We start from the raw sequence: 22,036 nt of genomic DNA, 5'->3' as shown, positions 1-22,036 counted from the left end.
CTGTAGTTTTCTCTATGTAAGATCATATCATCTGTACAAAGAGACAAATTGTCTTCCTCCTTTCCAATTTGGATGTGATTTATTTCCTTTTGCTGCCTAATTGCTCTGGCTAGGACTTCTGGCACTATGTTGAACAGAAACAGTAAAGATAGGCATCTTTGTCTTAGTCCAGATTTTAGAGGAAAAACTTTCAGCTTTTCCCTATTTAGTATGATGTTTGTAGGTTTCTTATATATGGCTCTTATTGTGTTGTGATATGTTTCTTCTATACTAATTGTTCAGGGTTTTTACTATAAAGTGATTGTGAATTTTATTGAATGCTTTTCCCATGGCTAATGAGATAATCATTTAAGTTTTGTCTTTCATTCTGTTAACGTGATATATAACATTTACTGAATTGCCTATGTTAAATCATCCTTGCATCCCTGGGATAAATCTCACTTGATGATGGTGAACGACCTTTTTGATGTGCTGTTGGATTTGGTTTGCTAGTATTTTCTTGAGAGTTTCTGCATCTATGTTCATCAGGAATGGTGGTTTATAGTGTTGGTTGTTTTTGTTGTTGTGTCTTTGTCTGTTTTTGGTATCAGGGTAGTGCTGTTCTCATAGGATGAGTTAGCAAGAACTCTATCCTCTTCAAGTTTTAGGAATAGTTTGAGAAACATTGGTATTAGCTCTTTTTTACATGTTTGGTAGAATTCAGCAGTGAAGCCTACTTCTGAGCTTTTCTTTGATGTGCAACTGTTGTAGGATCCTGTAATTTCTTCATTTTAATTCTTTTATCTCTTTCTCTTCTGACTGTATTTCCAAATAGACTGTCTCCAAGCTTACTAATTCTTTCTTCTGTTTGATCAATTCTGCTGCTGATGCTCTCCACTGTGTCTTTTATTTCCTTCATTATATTTTTCAGCTTCAGGATTTCTGTTTGATTTTTTTAAAATTTCAATCTCTCTATAAAATTTCTCTGATAAATTTCTCAATTGTTTCTCTATATTTTTTGAAGTTTGAGGAGCATCCTTAAAGCAGCTATTTTTGAATTCTTTATGTGAGAGATTACACATCCTTAACACTTTAAGGTCAGTGTCTGGTGTCTTATTTTCTCTGTTTGATAAGGTAACATTTCCCTGAATATTACTGATGATAATGGACATGTGAAAATGTCTGCACTTTGAAAGACTGGATATTTGTTCCAGTCTTCACAGTCTGGCTTTATTGTGCCTATCATTTTTCAGAGGGTCTTCCAGAGATCTAAAAAGACTAATTGTGTTCCCTGAGCCTGTGATCACTGAATTTGTCTTAGCACTAGAGGACCCTCTCAGTCCAGGTTTGCTGTGAATCTCACAACGGCTCCAAGGCTGGCATGGCTCTCTGTACTAGAAGGACATGGAGAAGACTTAAGGAGGATCCCTAGGCTGTTGATGAAAGCTGAACAGGAACCTGAGGCTAAAATATTTTCTAATGGCCCACACAGGTGTGCTTCCCAGAAAGTCTCTGCACAAGTGGACTGGGCCCTCTCAGGACCTGCTGTGTGACAGCAGCTGATGAACCTGTCTCACTGGCCCACGTGAGTGTGCAATTCCCAGCAGGTCTTTGCATAGAATACAGTTCCCCAAAAGAAGTAAGGGGAGCTGGAACTGAGACTGGTGTACCTCAACATCTGTTGTGAAATGGAGGTTAGCAAACTCATCATGGAGGCTTAAAGTCCCAGGCTGAGAGAATATGGGCAAGTCTCCTTCTGCATCCTTGTACAAGTAGTTCTCATATGGAACTTCAGTTGAGGGAGGCTGGTGCCAAGCCAAAGAGCAACTTTCAGGTTCATTGTGAAGACCACTGTCATTGAGCAGACAAGTCTCTTCACTGAGGCAGTAGTCTGTGTGGCTCCTCTTGGATGCCTGGGAAAGGTTTTGGCACAGGTTTAAGGTCAAACAAGGATCTAGCCAAGCCCTTTGGGAAATGAGGTTATTCCTAGGCTTGAACCTGGGAGCATAATCAGCGGATCAGCTACATGGGTGCTGGACTATACTCTCAAAATAATCCTCCTGAGTCTTGGGCTCCACTGGGGCTCTCTAGCCTCCTACCTGAATCCTGAGACTCCTGCAGATAGACTTTTGTCTGTGGATCGGTGCAGGATTCTTGTTGTGGACAGAGATAGGAGGGTTACTTTTTTGTTTGTTTGTTTGTTTTTGAGATGGAGTCTCATTCTGTCCCCAGGCTGGAGTGCAGTGGCACAATCTCAGCTCACTGCAATCTCTGCCTCCAGGTTTGAGCAATTCCCCTGCCTCAGCCTCCCGAGTAGCTGGAACCACAGGCACGTACCACCACACCTGGCTAATTCTTTTGTATTTTAGTAGTGATGGGGTTTCACCATATCGGCTAGCATGGTCTCAACCTTGTGATCTGCCTGCCTCAGCCTCCCAAAGTATTGGGATTATAGGCATGAGCCACTGTGCCCAACATCTCACTGACATTACTCTTGTTTCTGTGAATCTAGATTGCTAGCTTGATAACACTGAGTTTTATATGTGTGATTACTGCTTGCAAATCTGAAATTGCAGAATTTTCCCCAAACTATGTTTATGTAAATAGCTAAATGCAACTTTAAATAGTACTGCAACATGAATGTCTATCCCCAAAGGGACCAAATAATAAGCAATGCTAATACTAAATAACTAAAATTTTTGCCTTCTGTATATGTACCACATAGGCATTTTTTCAATATAACTTTGATAGTCTGTTTGAATATGAACTGTGTCTCAATGCTATGTCCTCAAGAGACATGTGGGAGTCTTTGCACTCTGCAGTCACAGCTGCTTCTCAACCTCCTGACATTGGTTAGCAGATATGTGACATAAAACACAATAGTTAAAACAATATAAGTGATCAAAAATTTCATTAAAAAAGTCAGTCATCATAACAAGATATTATTTTTTAAAAATATTAGTAGTTAATAAATATTTGCAGCAAAGAAAAGATTAGTGGAAAATTTTAATGAGGCTGTGGGATACTGATTTGGAGCTGTATTGTAATAGTTCTTTCGATATGAACAAAGTGTGCAAATAAAAATATATTAGCGAGTTCTGTTCCAAGACAGCCGAATAGGAACAGCACCGGTCTGCAGCTCCCAGCATGATCAATGCAGAAGAAGGGTGATTTCTGCATTTCCAACTGAGGTACCTGGTTCATCTCACTGGGACTGGTTGGACAGTGGGTGCAGCCCATGGAGGGCCAGCCAAAGCAGGGCGGGGCATCACCTCACCCAGGAAGTGCAACTGGTCAGGGGATTTCCCTTTCCTAGCCAAGGGAAGCTGTGACAGACTGTATCTGGAAAAACAGGACACTGCCACCCAAATACTGTGCTTTTCCCAAGGTCTTAGCAACCAGCAGAAAAGGAGATTCTCTCCCGTGCATGGCTCAGGGGGTCCCACACCCATGGAGCCTTGCTCACTGCTAGCACAGCAGTATGAGATCCAACTGCAAGGCTGCAGCCTGGCAGGGGGAGGGGCATCCACCATTGCTGAGGCTTGAGTTGGTAAACAAAGTGGCCAGGAAGCAAGGCCTACTCCCTCTATAGACTCCATCTCTTGGGCAGGGCATAGCTGAAGAAAAGGCAGCAGACAACTTCTGCAGACTTAAATGTCCCTGGTCTGACAGCTCTGAAGAGAGCAGTGAATTCTCCCAGCACAGCGTTTGAGCTCTGAGAATGAACAGACTGCCTCCTCAAGTGGGTCCCTGACCCCTGTGTAGCCTAACTGGGAGACACCTCCCAGTAGGGGCTGACAGACACCTCATACAGGTAGGTGCCTGCCCCTCTGGGATAAAGTTTCCAGAGGAAGGATCAGGAAGCAATATTTGCTGTTCTGCAATATTTGCTGTTCTGCAGCCTCTGCTGGTGATACCCAGGCAAACAGGGTCTTAAAACTCCAACAGACCTAAAGCTGAGGGACCCGACTGTTAGAAGGAAAACTAGCAAACAGAAAGGAATAGCATCAACACAAACAAAAAGGACATCTACACCAAAAGCCCATCTGTAGGTCATCAAAGACCAAAGGTAGGTAAAACCACAAAGATGGGGAGAAACCAGAGCAGAAAAGCTGAAAATTCTATAAATCAGAGTACCTCTTCTCCACCAGAGGATCGCAGCTCCTCACTAGCAACAGAAAAAAGTTTGACGGAGAATCACTTTGACGACTTGACAGAAGTAGGCTTCAGAAGGTCAGTAATAACAAACTTCTCTGAGCAAAAGGAGGATGTTTGAACCCATCACAAGGGAGCTAAAAACCTTGACAAAAGGTTAGACGAATGGCTAACTAGAATAAACAGTGTAGAGAATACCTTAAATGATGTGATGGAGCTGAAAACCACGGCAGGAGAACTTCATGATGCATGCACAAGCTTCAGTAGCCGACTTGATCAAGTGGAAGAAAGGGTATCAGTGATTGAAGATCAATTAATGAAATAAAATGAGAAGAGAAGTTTAGAGAAAAAAGAGTAAAAAGAAACAAACAAAGCCTCCAAAAAATATGGGACTATGTGAAAAGACCAAATCTACGTTTGATTGGTGTACCTGAAAGTGACGGAGAGAATGGAACCAAGCTGGAAAACATTCTTCAGGATAATATCCAGGAGAACTTCCCCAACCTAGCAAGGCAGGCCAACATTCAAATTCAGGAAATACAGAGAACACCACAAATATACTCCTCGAGAAGAGCAACCCCAAGACACATAATTGTCAGATTCATCAAGGTTGAAATGAAGGAAAAAATGTTAAGGGCATCCAGAGAGAAAGGTCAGGTAACCCACAAAGGGAAGCCCATTAGGCTAACAGTGGATCTCTCATCAGAAACCTTACAAGCCAGAAGAGAGTGGGGGCCAATATTGAACATTCTTAAAGAATTTTCAACCCAGAATTTCATATCCAGCCAAACTAAGTTTCATAAAAGAAGAAGAAATAAAATCCCTTACAGACAAGCAAATGCTGAGAGATTTTGTCACCGCCAGGCCTGCCTTACAAGAGCTCCTGAAGGAAGCACTAAACATGGAAAGGAACAACCAGTACCAGCCACTGCAAAAACATGCCAAATTATAAAGATCATCAATGATACGTGGAAATTGCATCAATTAATGGGCAAAATAACCAGCTAACATCATAATGACAGTATCAAATTCACACATAGCAATATTAACCTTAAATGTAAATAGGCCAATGCCCCAATTAAAAGAGACAGACTGGCAAATTAGATAAAGAATCAAGACCCATCAGTGTGAGGCCTTCGGGAGACCCATCTCATGAGCGGAGACACACATGGGCTCAAAATAAAGGGATGGAGGAAGATCTACCGAGCAAATGGAAAGAAAAAAAAAAAAAAAAAAAAGCAGGGGTTGCAATCCTAGTCTCTGATAAAAGACTTTAAACCAACAAAGATCAAAAGATACCATCACATAATGGTAAAGAAGCCATTACATAATGGTAAAGGGATCAACTCAACAAGAAGAGCTAACTATCCTAAATACACAAGCACCCAATACAGGAGCACCCAGATTCATAAAGCAAGTCCTTAGAGACCTACAAAGACACTTAGACTCCCACATAATAATAATGGGAGACTTTAACACCCCACTGTCGATACTAGACAGATCAACCAGACAGAAGGTTAACAAGGATATCCAGGACATGAACTCACCTCTGCACCAAGCAGACCTAATAGACATCTATAGAACTCTCTACCCCAAATCAACAGAATATACATACCTCTCAGCACCACATCGCACTTATTCTAAAATTGACCACATAATTGGAAGCACTCCTCAACAAATGTAAAAGAACAGAAATCACAACAAACTGTCTTTCAGACCACAGTGCAATCAAATTAGAATTCAGGATTAAGAAACTCACTAAAAATCGCACAACTACATGGAGATTGAACAACCTGCTCTTGAATTGTCCCTGTTTGCAGATGACATGATTGTATATTTAGAAAACCCCATCGTCTCAGCCCAAAATCTCCTTAAGCTGATAAGCAACTTCAGCAAAGTCTCAGGATACAAAATCATTGTGCAAAAATCACAAGCATTCCTATACACCAATAACAGACAAACAGAGCCAAATCATGAGTAAACTTCCATTCACAATAGTCATAAAGATAATAAAATACCTAGGAATCCAACTTACAAGGGATGTAAAGGACCTCTTCAAGGAGAACTACAAACCACTGCTCAATGAAATAAAAGAGGACAAAAACAAATGGAAGAACATTCCATGCTCATGGATAGGAAGAATCAATATTGTGAAAATGACCATACTGCCCAAGGTAATTTATGGATTCAATGCCATCCCCATCAAGGTACCAATGACTTTCTTTACAGAATTGGAAAAAACTACTTTAAAGTTCAGGAACCAAAAAAGAGCCTGCATTGCCAAGACAATCCTAAACAAAAAGAACAAAGCTGGAGGGATCACACTACCTGACTTCAAACTATACTACAAGGCTACAGTAACCAAAACAGCATGGTACTGGTACCAAAACAGAGATATAGACCAGTGAAACAGAACAGAGGCCTCAGAAATAACAACACACATCTACAACCTCTGATCTTTGACAACTCTGACAAAAATAAGAAATGGGGAAAGGAGTCCCTATTTAATAAATGGTGCTTGGAAAAATGGCTAGCTGTATGATGAAACCTGAACTGGGTCCCTTCCTCACACCTTATACAAAAATTAATTCAAGATGGAATAAAGACTTAAATGTTAGACCTAAAACCATAAAAACCCTAGAGGAAAACCTAGGGAGTACCATTCAGGACATAGGCATGGGCAAGGACTTCATGACTAAAACACTAAAAGCAATGGCAACAAAAGCCAAAATAGACAAATGGGATCTAATTAAACTAAAGAGCTTCTGCACAGCAAAAGAAACTACTATCAGAGTGAACAGGCAACCTACAGAATGGGAGAAAATTTTTACAATCTACTCATCTGACAAAGGGCTAATATCCAGAATCTACAAAGAAACAAATTACAAGAAAAAAATCAAACAACCCCATCAAAAAGTGGGCAAAGGATATGAACAGACACTTCTCAAAAGAAGACACTCATACAGCCAACAGACACATGAAAAAATGCTTATCATCACTAGTCATCAGAGAAATGCGAATCAAAACCACAATGAGATACCATCTCATGCCAGTTAGAATGACAATCATTAAAAAGGAAACAACAGATGCTGGAGAGGATGTGGAGAAATAGGAACACCTTTACACCGTTGGTCAGAGTGTAAATTAGTTCAACCATTTGGGATAACAGTGTGGCGATTCCTCAAGGATCTAGAACTAGAAATAACATTTGACCCAGCAATTCCATTACTGGGTATATACCTAAAGTATTCTAAATCATGCTACTATAAAGACGTATGTACACATATGTTAATTGCAGCACTATTCACAATAGCAAAAACTTGGAACCAACCCAAATATCCATCAATGATAGACCGGATTAAGAAAATGTGGCACATATACACCATGGAATACTATGTAACCATAAAATAGGATGATTTCATGTCCTTTGCAGGGACATGGATGAAGCTAGAAACCATCATTCTGAGCAAACTATCACAAGGACAGAAAATCAAACACTGCATGTTCTCACTCATAGGTGGGAAATGAACAACTTGGACACAGGGCAGGGAACATCACACACTGGGGCCTGCCAGGGGGTGGGGGTATGGGGGAGGGATAGCATTAGGAGAAATACCTAATGTAAATGACAAGCTGGTGGATGCAGGAAACCAACATGGCACATGTTTACCTATGTGACAAACCTGCACATTGTGCACATGTACCCTAGACCTTGAAGTATAATAATAAAAGAAAATATTAGCTACTTTGACATTGGACACCTAAATCTCATATCTGTTATCTCGCCCTTTGAAATATGGGTAATTAATGTATGTCTCTCTTTATTGGTGATTCAATACATCTAATTTGCTTATTTCCATATTTATTAAGTTTAATATTTAGAATGTAAAATGCTGTGTCTTTTGCAGTTATAATATTGCTTGCCAAAACAAAATGCCTGATTTACAAAGTATTATTCATTTCAGTTCCCATTTAATTTTTGTAGGGCATATGAAGCTATAAGCCACTTAATGGACTTCTAACATAAAACTATATTCTGTTTCATAATGGGTCCATAGTACTGAAATGTTTCCATACCCTGCTAGAAATAAAATATTCCTTGGTATCTAGAACTAATCTATAATACTTTCCAACTAATTGACTCACTACAGAAAATTAGATGGAATATTTCTTACAAAAACCAATCTATTAAAATGTAATTTTGGTTGAGCCCATCATTAAAATGCCCAAGCCTGACAATGACACAATCACAATTTCAATTGGAGCAATCAACATTCCCTTAGTAGACATAATTTTTAGTGAGCATTTTTCCTCTTTCTAAAAGAATGATACTAGCATGATGGTAACAGAATTCTGACTATGCTATCATTGTGAAGTTAGATGTAAGTAATCCATCAGATATCTTTTATAGCTAATTGGAAAAGAAGTGGAATTTGGAATTAAGATTCTCACTCTACTGGGAACTTCCAGACAACCAAAATGCTAGACAGAATTAAATCATAGAGTTTAAATGAACTTAAGAGGTCATCTATTTAGTCAAATCTCTTTCATCTGAGAATAGACTTAAATCATCCTTCCTTAATTACTATCTGAACCCTTTTAAACACATCCTCAATTAACTTGGCAACTGTCTTAATCCGTTTTCTGTTGCTATGACAGAAAACCACAAACTGGATAACTTTAAAGAAAATAAATTTATTTCTCACAGTTCTGGAGGCTGGGAAGTCCCAGAGCATGGCACCACCACTTTATGAGGACCTTTGTGCTGTGTCATCCCGTATCAGAGGGTGAGAGGACAAAAGAGCAAGAGAGCAAAAGGATAGAACTTGCAGCTTCAACTTCTTTAAAAGACAACCCATTCAGGGGGGAGGGCACTACCCTCAAGACCTAAACATCTCCTATAAGGCTCCACCTCCAAACACTGTTGCATTGGGGATTAAGTTTGCAACACACAAACTTGGAGGAATACATTCAAACCATAGAAAACACAAAGGACTCTCCAACACTCTTCATTGTTGGTGAAATCATCCTTACATGTGAATGAATACCTCCAGTGGCAGATAAACATTTTTGTTTTGTCATCAGTTTATATGAAGAAGGACATATTTGAAACTTTTTCATGAGTAATTAAAAAGCTGTCAAGTCAAGATTGTTCTGTTCTAAATTGGAGAAAATTTGTTTAACTGCTTTTTCTTCTCCAGGTTTTCTTACAGAAAAATTACAGAGCGATTATAGTTATTTTAATGATTTTGCATTAAAATTTTATGCAGTCTATAGCCCACCTATTTTTTTGAAGCCCAAATTGGACAAAAGGATCTTAAAAATGTGTTTGAGTAAAGTTGACTACAGTAGAATTCCTTGTCACTCCTGCCGTGACTTGGGGTGGGGGGTGTGTGTGTGTGAATTTTAAAATTCTGCAACCCTGTATATCTATGGACTTTTCCTATTGTTTACAACTAATTTCTAAAGTTGTTCTTCTCACCCCATTAACTTACCATTTTAGATTGGAAATTTGTTTAATAAAAATGAATTTGTATATATGAAGCATTAAAAACAATTTACTGGGAGAACTGAACTTACCCTGGGATCAAAAATGGCATCATTGATAGAATGCATGTGACCATAAAGTGACTGTTCACATATACCCTAGGAAGACAAAGCAGAAATAAAGTCAAATAAATTTCATTTGGAATGTAAAAAGGAATTCAAAAATGCTTTTATTTAAGTTTTAAAGTAATTTTAGCCCCTCTCCCCAGAATTAATACATTCTCACCATAGAAAATATTAGCTTTTGCTATCAACTACTATTCAGAATCATACAGAACTAGAGTGGGGAGCACACTATAGTACTGGTATCTACACTGAAATTCTACTGTTGTTGCTTTTACTCCATTGAGCTGGTAGTAAACTCTCACTAAGTGGCTTTATTTCTCAATTAGCATAGCTTTCAAGCCCTGAGGCCAAGGACTATTAATAAATCCCTTATTAGAAAGCTGTTGTTTTCAGCACAGCATATCTACTGCTGCTGGGGGTAGACGGTGGGGGCTCTCTTTTTCTTTTTAAATTGTAGAATCACATTTTAGCTCTTGAATTTTCACAGTTCAGCATTAACATCATTACATGTACAAAAATTTATAAAATATGTACAGTGGCATTTTTAAATATAGAATAAGCATTTGTTTTGTGAAAAACAAACATCACATCTATTCATTCAATTTAACTTATCCAAATAATAGCTAAAATTAAAATTAATTACAAAAACATCCAAGCTTCAGTTTAAATGTTTCCATGAAAGATGGACCTATAACACATTATAATAGGGATCTAAGTATCTAAATGTGGGGCCTTTCATTTTGAACACCAATGTTCAAAGGGCGTTCTTTACTCTTGTAGGGAAATAACCCAAATTCTGTAGGAGAACAAGGGAAAGTCATAGGTGGATTATTGCTTGGAGAGTCTTGCTACATGTTTGGAAATTCAGATTTCATTCAACGACTTGTTCATTCAACAAATATTTTTGAGCAATTAATATTTGTCAGCACAATTCTAGGTGCTTAGGATATGTCAACAAATAGACAAAGAACCTTATTCTCACGGACCTTATATTCTACTGGGGGAGATGGGCATTTTGTTATAAAGGCATATAATGTACTAGAAGATAGTAAGTCTGAAAAGAAAATGTCAGTCAAGGTTAGTAACAGTAGGAACTTTGGGATTTGGGAACTAAGGGAAATCACATTATCAAGTAGAGTTACCCAGTTTGACCTCACTCAGAAGATGAGGTTTGAATAAAGAATGAAAGTATAGTAAGGGAGTTAGCCAAGCAGACATCTGGAGGAAAAGTGTTCCAGGTAGAAAGAAAAACTAGAGCAAACATCCCCAAGTAGATGTTTGCCTCACACATTTCTGGAACAACAAGGAAGCCAGTGTGGCTGGAGAGAAGTCAGTCAGAAGAGTAGATTCACTGAAAAGTCTTTGCTCTCATTCACTACCTTGTATTTACTTAACCTTAAATCTTTGAAGGCTGGGAGAGATTACAGAAAAGACTGCAAAATGAGCTATAAAAGATAGATCATCATGATGCCCCTCACTGTTATTGGCCATTCATGGAGTATTTCTGAACCAAGCAAAGCTGGAAAGACTTTATCACTAAGCTCTACTTTGTCCTCATTATCACCATTATACTTAGCAAGTTAACTTCCAAATATCAATTTAAAGAATCAATTCATGCTACGAATATTTGTTCACAGAGTGTAAAATTTCCCCACATAAATTTAAATTTCACAAAAATAAATTGGAACACTTTGATACTCTCTCAGTATTCCAACCACCCTTGTTATTATGGTTTAGTATCTTGATGCTGTTATAACTTTAAACCAGTTATGCTAAGAACTTCAAATCATCCCAATTCCCAAAATAGAAATAAATTACTCACAAAGCCAAAAAGGCAAAGCACAAGATGTCATCGTTTTTTATATTATCTTAGTAACATTTTGGTTAATTTTGAGAGCTAATATACAGTGATGTAATATTAATACTTGTATACTGAGTGCTAATATTTTTACAAAGATATAAATTAGCAAAATTGTCTTAAAATATTTTTGTATTAATAAAAGTTTTGCATTTGGTCCTTTTCTAACTTGAGAATTTCTAAACTATTTGATTAATTGGTAAGGAAAAACGTAGTAGGTTTTTTTTTTTTTCAAATTCTGAATGCCAAGTTTTAATTCAAAGTAGAATCTCGATGGCACTCTTGAAAAGCCCTGGAAATATGGGGTTATAAAGAAAATGCTGACGGACCACATTTGTGCTACTGTAACAAAACCTGACTCGAAGATAAATGTTTCATGAATTAAAAAATCTTAAAAAAGCTTAAAAAAGCTTTTCTACACAGCTTTGTTCCCAAGATAAAAACGAATCTCTTTTTGTGGTACAGGGAATAGGAGGGGTACTAATATTCTAGTCTGCAAACAGCCTTAATCAAAAGCAATACTCAAACTGGGACATTAAAATTTGGAATCTCTTCTTTGATGAATTCTTGTCAGAAATGTTTTCTTTCAAAAGGAGAAAAAATAAAAAAGAAAGGAATTTACAAAAAAAAAAAAAAATCATGTGACCCAATATGCATTGTTCCAACATTTGATGCTCTCAGACAGAGAAGCTGTGTGTAGTAATGATCTCTATCACTGGCCCTGGGGGTAGAAATGGCTGACTTAATTATTGGATCTGCCACCTAATAGCTGTGTGACCTTAAACAAATTGCTTCACTGTACTGGGCTTCAGTTGCCTGATATGTACAATAAGATAATGGCATTTAACCTATAGCTTCATTAGGAGAATTAACTGAGATAATAATGCACAAGAAATGTTGGTATGTTGCCTAGCACAGAGTAAGGGCTTGAAAAATATTGGCTCTTAATATTTGTCATATACTACTGAAATGCTGAATATTTTCCAGTTGACATCTCTGCCCTTACTTCTCCACTGCACTCCAACTTTGAATGTCTATTTGCCTTCTTAAAGTGCTCTTGGCGACATGGGTGCTGTTTTTTCTGTTGCCCTCAGATTCATTCTCCACATGTCTCTGCCCTGCCCTATGCCAGGCTCTCTACTAACTACATTGCCTAGGTTCTTAGGACCTCTGGGTCTGGTTGGGTTCCACCAGACAGAAGCACCTGTAGGATATGGACGAGCAGAAAGAGAGAGAGAATGGATAAACTGCCACTTCTGCTACCTCCTGTTCAGCTGTGATATGTCAGTGGCCCTATTCTCTACCAAATTCCACAGCTCCTGTATCCTTTCTCATGGCCACTTGCACACTGCATCCAATAATGCTTTCCTTCCCCTCCCCTTTCAGACCTAGTGGTACTGGGCAGTGATGATTTCCAATTGTTGGGAGTCCCTGGCTGCTGTGATAGCTCCCTTAATGGCACCCATACCTCTGTAAACATTAAACTTGAGCTTACTCTGTGAGTCCCCTCTTTCTTGCTGGTGACCTGTCTGATGCAGCATGTCAGACATAATAAGCAAAAGAAGACTTGTTGATTTACGACTTCCCAACTGTCTATTTTGATCCTCATGAAATCTTTATACATATAAATGGCATCACCAGCTGCTTAAACAAACAAAGGCAACCAAAAACCTGGGAATCAGAATACCTTTCTTTCCCCACTTGAGCGCCAACCCTTCTCTACTACAACAAGTCTTTCTACAAAATATAGCCCTACTCTGCTCAGCTTCGTCCCTTGCCACTATCACCACTCTGGGGGCGGGCTATCATCCTACAGACCCTGACTGTGGCAGGAGCCTCCCTCTTCCATACCACCCCACTCCCAGTCATCCCTTTCACCGCCACTAGAGCAACCAACAAAAGCTGAATCAGACCATGTCAGGCTCCTGCATACAGCTAACCAAGAAATTATCATTGCACTAAAAAAATTACAAACTCTTTGCCTATGTCCTAATGCCCTATATTGTTTGGCTCTTGTCTCTGTATCTGACCTCATCCTTCACCACTCTTCCTTCTCTTTCACTGTGTTCCTCAAATAGTTTCATATTTCTTCATGGTCAGGGCTTTCTTATTATTTATTTATTTATTATTATTATTATACTTTAAGTTCTAGGGTACATGTGCATAACGTGCAGGTTTGTTACATATGTATACTTGTGCCATGTTGCTGTGCTGCACCCATCAACTCGTCAGCACCCATCAACTCGTCATTTACATCAGGTATAACTCCCAATGCAATCCCTCCCCCCCCCGCCTCCCCATGATAGGCCCCGGTGTGTGATGTTCCCCTTCCCGAGTCCAAGTGATCTCATTGTTCAGTTCTCACCTATGAGTGAGAACATGGGTGTTTGGTTTTCTGTTCCTGTGATAGTTTGCTAAGAATGATGGTTTCCAGCTGCATCCATGTCCCTACAAAGGACACAAACTCATCCTTCTTTATGGCTGCATAGTATTCCATGGTGTATATGTGCCACATTTGCTTAATCCAGTCTGTCACTGATGGACATTTGGGTTGATTCCAAGTCTTTGCTATTGTGAATAGTGCCGCAATAAACATACGTGTGCATGTGTCTTTATAGCAGCATGATTTATAATCCTTTGGGTATATACTCAGTAATGGGATGGCTGGGTCATATGGTACATCTAGTTTTAGATCCTTGAGGAATCGCCATACTGTTTTCCATAATGGTTGAACTAGTTTACAATCCCACCAACAGTGTAAAAGTGTTCCTATTTCTCCACATCCTCTCCAGCACCTGTTGTTTCCTGACTTTTTAATGATCGCCATTCTAACTGGTGTGAGATGGTATCTCATTGTGGTTTTGATTTGCCTTTCTCTGATGGCCAGTGATGATGAGCATTTTTTCATGTGTCTGTTGGCTGTCTGAATGTCTTCTTTTGAGAAATGTCTGTTCATATCCTTTGCCCACTTTTCGATGGGGTTGTTTGTTTTTTTCTTGTAAATTTGTTTGAGTTCTTTGTAGGTTCTGGATATTAGCCCTTTGTCAGATGAGTAGATTGCAAAAATTTTCTCCCATTCTGTAGGTTGCCTGTTCACTCTGATGGTAGTTTCCTTTGCTGTGCAGAAGCTCTTTAGTTTAATTAGATCCCATTTGTCAATTTTGGCTTTTGCTGCTGTTGCTTTTGGTGTTTTAGACATGAAGTCTTTGCCCATGCCTATGTCCTGAATGGTACTACCTAGGGTTTCTTCTAGGATTTTTATGGTATTAGGTCTAACATTTAAGTCTCTAATCCATCTTGAATTAATTTTCGTATAAGGAGTAAGGAAAGGATCCAGTTTCAGCTTTCTACATATGGCTAGCCAATTTTCCCAGCACCATTTATTAAATAGGGAATCCTTTCCCCATTTCTTGTTTTTCTCAGGTTTGTCAAAGATCAGATGGCTGTAGATGTGTGGTATTATTTCTGAGGACTCTGTTCTGTTCCATTGGTCTATATCTCTGTTTTGGTATCAGTACCATGCTGTTTTGGTTACTGTAGCCTTGTAGTATAGTTTGAAGTCAGGTAGCGTGATGCCTCCAGCTTTGTTCTTTTGCCTTAGGATTGTCTTGGCAATGCAGGCTCTTTTTTGGTTCCATATGAACTTTAAAGCAGTTTTTTCCAAATCTGTGAAGAAACTCTTTGGCAGCTTGATGAGGACGGCATTGAATCTATAAATAACCTTGGGCAGTATGGCCATTTTCACAATATTGATTCTTCCTATCCATGAGCATGGTATGTTCTTCCATTTGTTTGTGTCCTCTTTTATTTCACTGAGCAGTGGTTTGTAGTTCTCCTTGAAGAGGTCCTTTACATCCCTTGTAAGTTGGATTCCTATATATTTTATTCTCTTTGAAGCGATTGGGAATGGAAGTTCATTCATGATTTGGTTCTCTGTTTGTCTGTTACTGGTGTATAAGAATGCTTGTGATTTTTGCACATTAATTTTGTGTCCTGAGACTTTGCTGAAGTTGCTTATCAGCTTAAGGAGATTTTGGGCTGAGACAATGGGGTTTTCTAAATATACAATCATGTCATCTGCAAACAGGGACAATTTGACTTCTTTTCCTAACTGAATACCCTTGATTTCTTTGTCTTGCCTGATTGCTCTAGCCAGAACTTCCAACACTATGTTGAATAGGAGTGGTGAGAGAGGGCATCCCTGTCTTGTGCCAGTTTTCAAAGGGAATTTTTCCAGTTTTTGCCCATTCAGTATGATATTGGCTGTGGGTTTGTCATAAATAGCTCTTATTATTTTGAGGTACGTTCCATCAATACCAAATTTATTGAGCGGCTTTAGCATGAAGGGCTGTTGAATTTTGTCAAAAGCCTTTTCTGCATCTATTGAGATAATCATGTGGTTCTTGTCTTTGGTTCTGTTTATATGCTGGATTATGTTTATTGATTTGCGAATGTTGAACCAGCCTTGCATCCCAGGGATGAAGCCCACTTGATCATGGTGGATAAGCTTTTTGATGTGCTGCTGAATCCAGTTTTCCAGTATTTTATTGAGGATTTTTGCATCGATGTTCATCAGGGATATTGGTCTAAAATTCTCTTTTTTTGTTGTGTCCCTGCCAGGCTTTGGTATCAGGATGATGTTGGCCTCATAAAATGAGTTAGGGAGGATTCCCTCTTTTTCTATTGATTGGAATAATTTCAGAAGGAATGGTACCAACTCCTCCTTGTACCTCTGGTAGAATTCAGCTGTGAATCCATCTGGTCCTGGACTTTTTTTGGTTGGTAGGCTATTAATTATTGCCTCAATTTCAGAGCCTGCTATTGGTCTATTCAGGGATTCAACTTCTTCCTGGTTTAGTCTTGGAAGAGTGTAAGTGTCCAGGAAATCATCCATTTCTTCTAGATTTTCCAGTTTATTTGCGTAGAGGTGTTTATAGTATTCTCTGATGGTAGTTTGTATTTCTGTGGGGTCGGTGGTGATATCCCCTTTATCATTTTTTATTGCGTCTATTTGATTCTTCTCTCTTTTCTTCTTTATTAGTCTTGCTAGCGGTCTGTCAATTTTGTTGATCTTTTCAAAAAAACCAACTCCTGGATTCATTGATTTTTTGGAGGGTTTTTTGTGTCTCTATCTCCTTCAGTTCTGCTCTGATCTTAGTTATTTCTTGCCTTCTGCTAGCTTTTGAATGTGTTTGCTCTTGCTTCTCTAGTTCTTTTAATTGTGATGTTAGAGTGTCAATTTTAGATCTTTCCTGCTTTCTCTTGTGGGCATTTAGTGCTATAAATTTCCCTCTACACACTGCTTTAAATGTGTCCCAGAGATTCTGGTATGCTGTATCTTTGTTCTCATTGGTTTCAAAGAACATCTTTATTTCTGCCTTCATTTCGTTATGTACCCAGTAGTCATTCAGGAGCAGGTTGTTCAGTTTCCATGTAGTTGAGCGGTTTTGATTGAGTTTCTTAGTCCTGAGTTCTAGTTTGATTGCACTGTGGTCTGAGAGACAGTTTGTTATAATTTCTGTTCTTGTACATTTGCTGAGGAGTGCTTTACTTCCAATTATGTGGTCAATTTTGGAATAAGTGCGATGTGGTGCTGAGAAGAATGTATATTCTTTTGATTTGGGGTGGAGAGTTCTATAGATGTCTATTAGGTCTGCTTGCTGCAGAGATGAGTTCAATTCCTGGATATCCTTGTTAACTTTCTGTCTCGTTGATCTGTCTAATGTTGATAGTGGAGTGTTGAAGTCTCCCATTATTATTGTTTGGGAGTCTAAGTCTCTTTGTAAGTCTCTAAGGACTTGCTTTATGAATCTGGGTGCTCCTGTATTGGGTGCATATATATTTAGGATAGTTAGCTCTTCCTGTTGAATTGATCCCTTTACCATTATGTAATGGCCTTCTTTGTCTCTTTTGATCTTTGATGGTTTAAAGTCTATTTTATCAGAGACTAGTATTGCAACCCCTGCTTTTTTTTGTTCCCCATTTGCTTGGTAAATCTTCCTCCATCCCTTTATTTTGAGCCTATGTATGTCTCTGCGTGTGAGATGGGTCTCCTGAATACAGCAGACTGATGGGTCTTGACTCTATCCAGTTTGCCAGTCTGTGTCTTTTAATTGGACCATTTAGTCCATTTACATTTAAGGTTAATATTGTTATGTGTGAACTTGATCCTGCCATTATGATATTAACTAGTTATTTTGCTCGTTAGTTGAGGCAGTTTCTTCCTAGCCTCGATGGTCTTTACATTTTGGCATGTTTTTGCAATGGCTGGTACCGGTTGTTCCTTTCCATGTTCAGTGCTTCCTTCAGGGTCTCTTGTAAGGCAGGCCTAGTGGTGACAAAATCTCTAAGCATTTGCTTATCTGTAAAGGATTTTCTTTCTCCTTCACTTATGAAACTTAGTTTGGCTGGATATGAAATTCTGGGTTTAAAATTCTTTTCTTTAAGAATGTTGAATATTGGCCCCCACTCTCTTCTGGCTTGTAGAGTTTCTGCTGAGAGATCTGCTGTTAGTCTGATGGGCTTCCCTTTGTGGGTAACCCGATGGTCAGGGCTTTCTAAGCAGAGTTTTGGCACCGGAGTTAAAGAATGACTGAGTAGCAACCCTAAAGATAGAGACCCTTGGAGAGATACAGGGACATCTCACCCTGAGGCATTCCTTCACATCCAAGGGTTGCAAGCCCCGTTGCTTTCCTTCATTTTGGGAAGATTTGTTTAGATTTCAGAGCAAAGGTTTCTTTACTGTTCTCTCTCTCTCTCTCTGTTTCCCTCTCTCCCTCCAACCCCCACTCCCCAGAGGGAAGAAGGAAAATTGAATTTCGTGGTTTGTGGTTTCCTTTCTAGTGGTCCATAACCCCTTTCCTCCTGGACCCACAAGGTATACCCGGTTCTCACCCAGCCCTGCTGCCCCCCACATAAGGAATTGAGGAATAGAAAATAAACAGTCTTCTCTATGAGTAAATGGTTTGATATCTCATCCAGAAACCTCCTTTGTACTGTCAGGATAACTAAGTACAGATAGATACAAGAACATACAGGTGTAACACTGGCCTTCCTGTTTGCTAATGGCCCGGAATGCTCCCACCTTTGTGCTTTCTGTTTCCTCTCTTGCAGATGTTCTCATCTAGATATACACATGTCCTTATCCTTCCCATGCTTCTTTCAATTCAAACACAACCTTTTTCATGCTGTCTGAGATCTAATTTCCTGACCTCTCTCTTACAACCAGTGATTAGAGGAGCAGAAACTGTTTCATGAAACGCTTTTATTTTTCCTCTTGGGCACACAGCCAGACTAGAGGTCAGGTGTGGCCATGTGACTGAGTTCTGCTCAGTGAAATGCAGGTGCCATAGGTAGTTAGGCAGGAGCTGGGCAGGAGAAGCCTCTCCCATCACCCACTACAAATGTTGGGTGATGGTTCCGTGATATTGCCTCTCTAAAAATGATATTTAACCTATTAGCCAGAGAGAGAGACAATCTCCTGATGGTCCACACTTGTTAACATTAAAGTGCTCATTGAATGCAGGCCCCAGGGAGAAGTAGCTTCTTGGACATGTGTGTTAAGAGACAAAACGGTGAAGTATGACATTCTGGGGGCACACACCACTGGAGAAAGGAAAAAGCCTCAGATGGGCATGCATATACCTCCCTAAACACACTGCATGCCTGTGCTCAATTCCAAAGGGTAAGGAAAGCACTGCGCACGCGGGAAGCCCACCCTACGAGAAGAATCATGGGAAAGAGGTAAGCCGATAAAGTCCTAGCATCAAGGTTAAAGTCCTCCCTTTTTTGCTCTCTTTTCTTCCTTGATCCTTCAGGAAGCCGCCTGGGTCTCTTCCAAACGAATTTTCCTTTCTTTCCTGTTCTAAAGCCTTTTAAAATAAAATCCTAATCCTGCTCTGGAACTTGCCTCAGTCTCTTTTTCTGCTTTATGCCCCTCAGTCGAATTCTTTCTTCTGAGGAGGCAAAGGCTGAAGTTGCTCCAGACACCTACGGATTCGCTGTTGGTACCTTAGGGTAACTTGGATCTCTTCCATTGCTAACACAGGCAGTTGTGAAGTAAGTCCAACACAGGCCTGGCCCTTAAAAAATATCCCCCATAATCTGCCAAACTCCTTATTTTCCCTTCTTCGCCGGCTGTATGCAGAAGGGCTCTAGATGATGAGGCAGCATAAATAAACTGGAAGGAACCTGGGTTTCTCAACCACCACAAGGAGAAAAGCCGACGTTCGGGACCTTACAATTGGGTAGTCCATGAATGAGAACTGAGCTTCCACTGTGTCACATCCTTGATATTTCAGGGTTCAACTATATTCCCAGATGCCAATACTTGACAAATGGGTCACCCCATTTTGTTTCCTTCATATCAGTCCTTGTTAACAAAATTATTTCATGAATTTTTCTCCCTGTTTATTGTCGTCTCCTGCCTCTAGAATTACGCTCCACAAGAGAAACTCATCTCCTTCATCTTATCATCCCCAAGGCCTAAGACAGCTCTGGTAAGATACGATAAACTTATTGAATGAAAAAGTAAGCATAATTACATGGAAATTACAAATGAAATTGCAAAAAAAAAAAAAAAAAACCCAAAAAAAAATACCCTCACCAGATATGCTTCTTCTCAATATTTATTTTCATCCTGATCAGTCATGACACGAAATGCGTGCACTGTCTTATTCCCCAACACTTTTGCTTCATTGTAGTTCTAACCCAGGAGCATATTCACCCATTGACTTTTCCATTGCCTATTAACATTTTAAACAACTACAGGGAAATGGTGATTCCTGGTGGAGGATGCAGCTTTACATTCATTGAGTGTGTATTACATACCTAAAGCATTATACTAAGTGTTTGATAGTTGTTATCATATTTAATCCTCACAGCAATGCTAGGAGATAAGTGCTATTGTAATTCATATTCTAGAGATGAAAACAGTGGCATTTAATCCACAAATAAAAAGTGCCAGAGCCGTGACACTAACCCAGTTTTGTCTGATTCCAAAGTCCCTTAGCCCTTTATGTGCAAGAAGATGGAGTGAGTGAGGCCATTTGCCAAATCTGTCCAATATTCCTCCTTTCTGGGTAGATGTGCACTTCCTAACCCTCCATGGGCTTATGAGAGACCATGCAATGAGCTCTGGCTTAAGAGTGGTAAGTGGAAATGACGTGGAATACTCCTCTGGGGTTCTCCCCAACTCCACATTTTCAGCAGTTAACGATAGGTGCAAATGCCCTCCAGGAGTCCCTTTTCCCCCTGGCAAAAAAAAACAACCTTCAAAGTCATGGCTGAGAGATCTGCCTGGATCCCCGGGAAGATAAGCAGGAATCCCCTCACACCTACCTTCCAACCCATGAAGGACACAGAACTGAAGCAAGATACACATGTTGTGAGATTTGGAGGTTGTTTGTTACCGTAACACAAGCTAGCCTAGCCTGACTGACCATGAACCCTATGTATAAAGATTACTCTTGTTCCCTCAAAATAGTAAAAGTCTTTTAAGTGCCAATAGTGTCATGTGAAAATTTGAAAAAAATTAAATAATACTTATCAAAAGTCATATTTAAGACCAAAAAACCTTTAAAAACTCTTAAAAAATAGACCAAAATTAAATCATAAGATAAGTAGCCAAGCACATCATCACTAAAATCATTAAAGTGCTAATGCTTACAAATGTCCTTTCTCATTGTAATGACTTACTTAATCAATGAATTTCATATGCTTTTGAAAACAATTTAAGACAAAAATATGAAGTGAGTCCACTTGACGCATTTATTTTTCTCCAAGGCTAGATTTTAAAATGCCTTTCTACCATAAAGACACATGCACACATATGTTCACTGCAGCACTATTAATAATAGCAATGACATGAAATCAGTCTAAATTCCCATCAGTGGTAGACTGGATGAAGAATAAAACTGCTACATATACACCATTAATACTATTCAGGCATAAAAAAGAACAAGATCATGTCCTTTGCAGGTCCATGAATAGACTTGGAGGTCATTATCTTACGTGAACTAACATAGCAACAAGGAACAGAAAACGAAATACCACATGTTTTGGTATTTAAGTGGGAGCTAAACATTGAGTACACATAGACCCAAAGAAGGGAACAAGAGACATCGGGGCCCACATGAGGGTGGAAGGTGGGAGAAGGATGAGTATTGAAAAACTACTTATCAGATACTATGTTTATTACATGGGTCTTGAAATCATCTGTACACCAAATCCCCATGACATGCAATTTACCTATATAATAAACCTGCACATGTACTCCTGAACCTAAAAGTTAAACAATATAAACTAAATGTCAGAGAAAACAAAAAAAAACTGCCTTTTTGATATGTTAAATCAATTTTTATATTAGTGATTTTATTAGTCCATTTTCACACTGCTATAAAGCAATACCTGAGACTGGGTAATTTATAAACA

The 22,036-nt window shown here is 39.1% G+C and overlaps 1 protein-coding gene across 4 annotated transcripts in view; it reads right to left on the bottom strand.

The window, feature by feature from the left end:
- SPAG16 (sperm associated antigen 16) overlaps window positions 1–22,036 on the bottom strand; it is a 1,157,251-nt gene that overhangs the window by 299,654 nt on the left and 835,561 nt on the right. For 3 of the 4 annotated variants that reach the window (XM_065526049.2, XM_045368377.3, XM_074010021.1), the window contains one exon: window positions 9,715–9,780. The exons of the other annotated variant lie outside the window; for it this stretch is intronic. In XM_065526049.2, the coding sequence (XP_065382121.1) occupies window positions 9,715–9,780 (66 nt within the window). The remainder of the gene's footprint in view (window positions 1–9,714; window positions 9,781–22,036) is intronic. 4 annotated transcript variants of the gene reach the window in all.

This window comes from Macaca fascicularis, chromosome 12 (genome assembly GCF_037993035.2).
Source record: "Macaca fascicularis isolate 582-1 chromosome 12, T2T-MFA8v1.1".
Lineage (NCBI taxonomy): Eukaryota > Metazoa > Chordata > Mammalia > Primates > Cercopithecidae > Macaca > Macaca fascicularis.
This window is presented reverse-complemented; position numbering and strand designations above follow the sequence as displayed.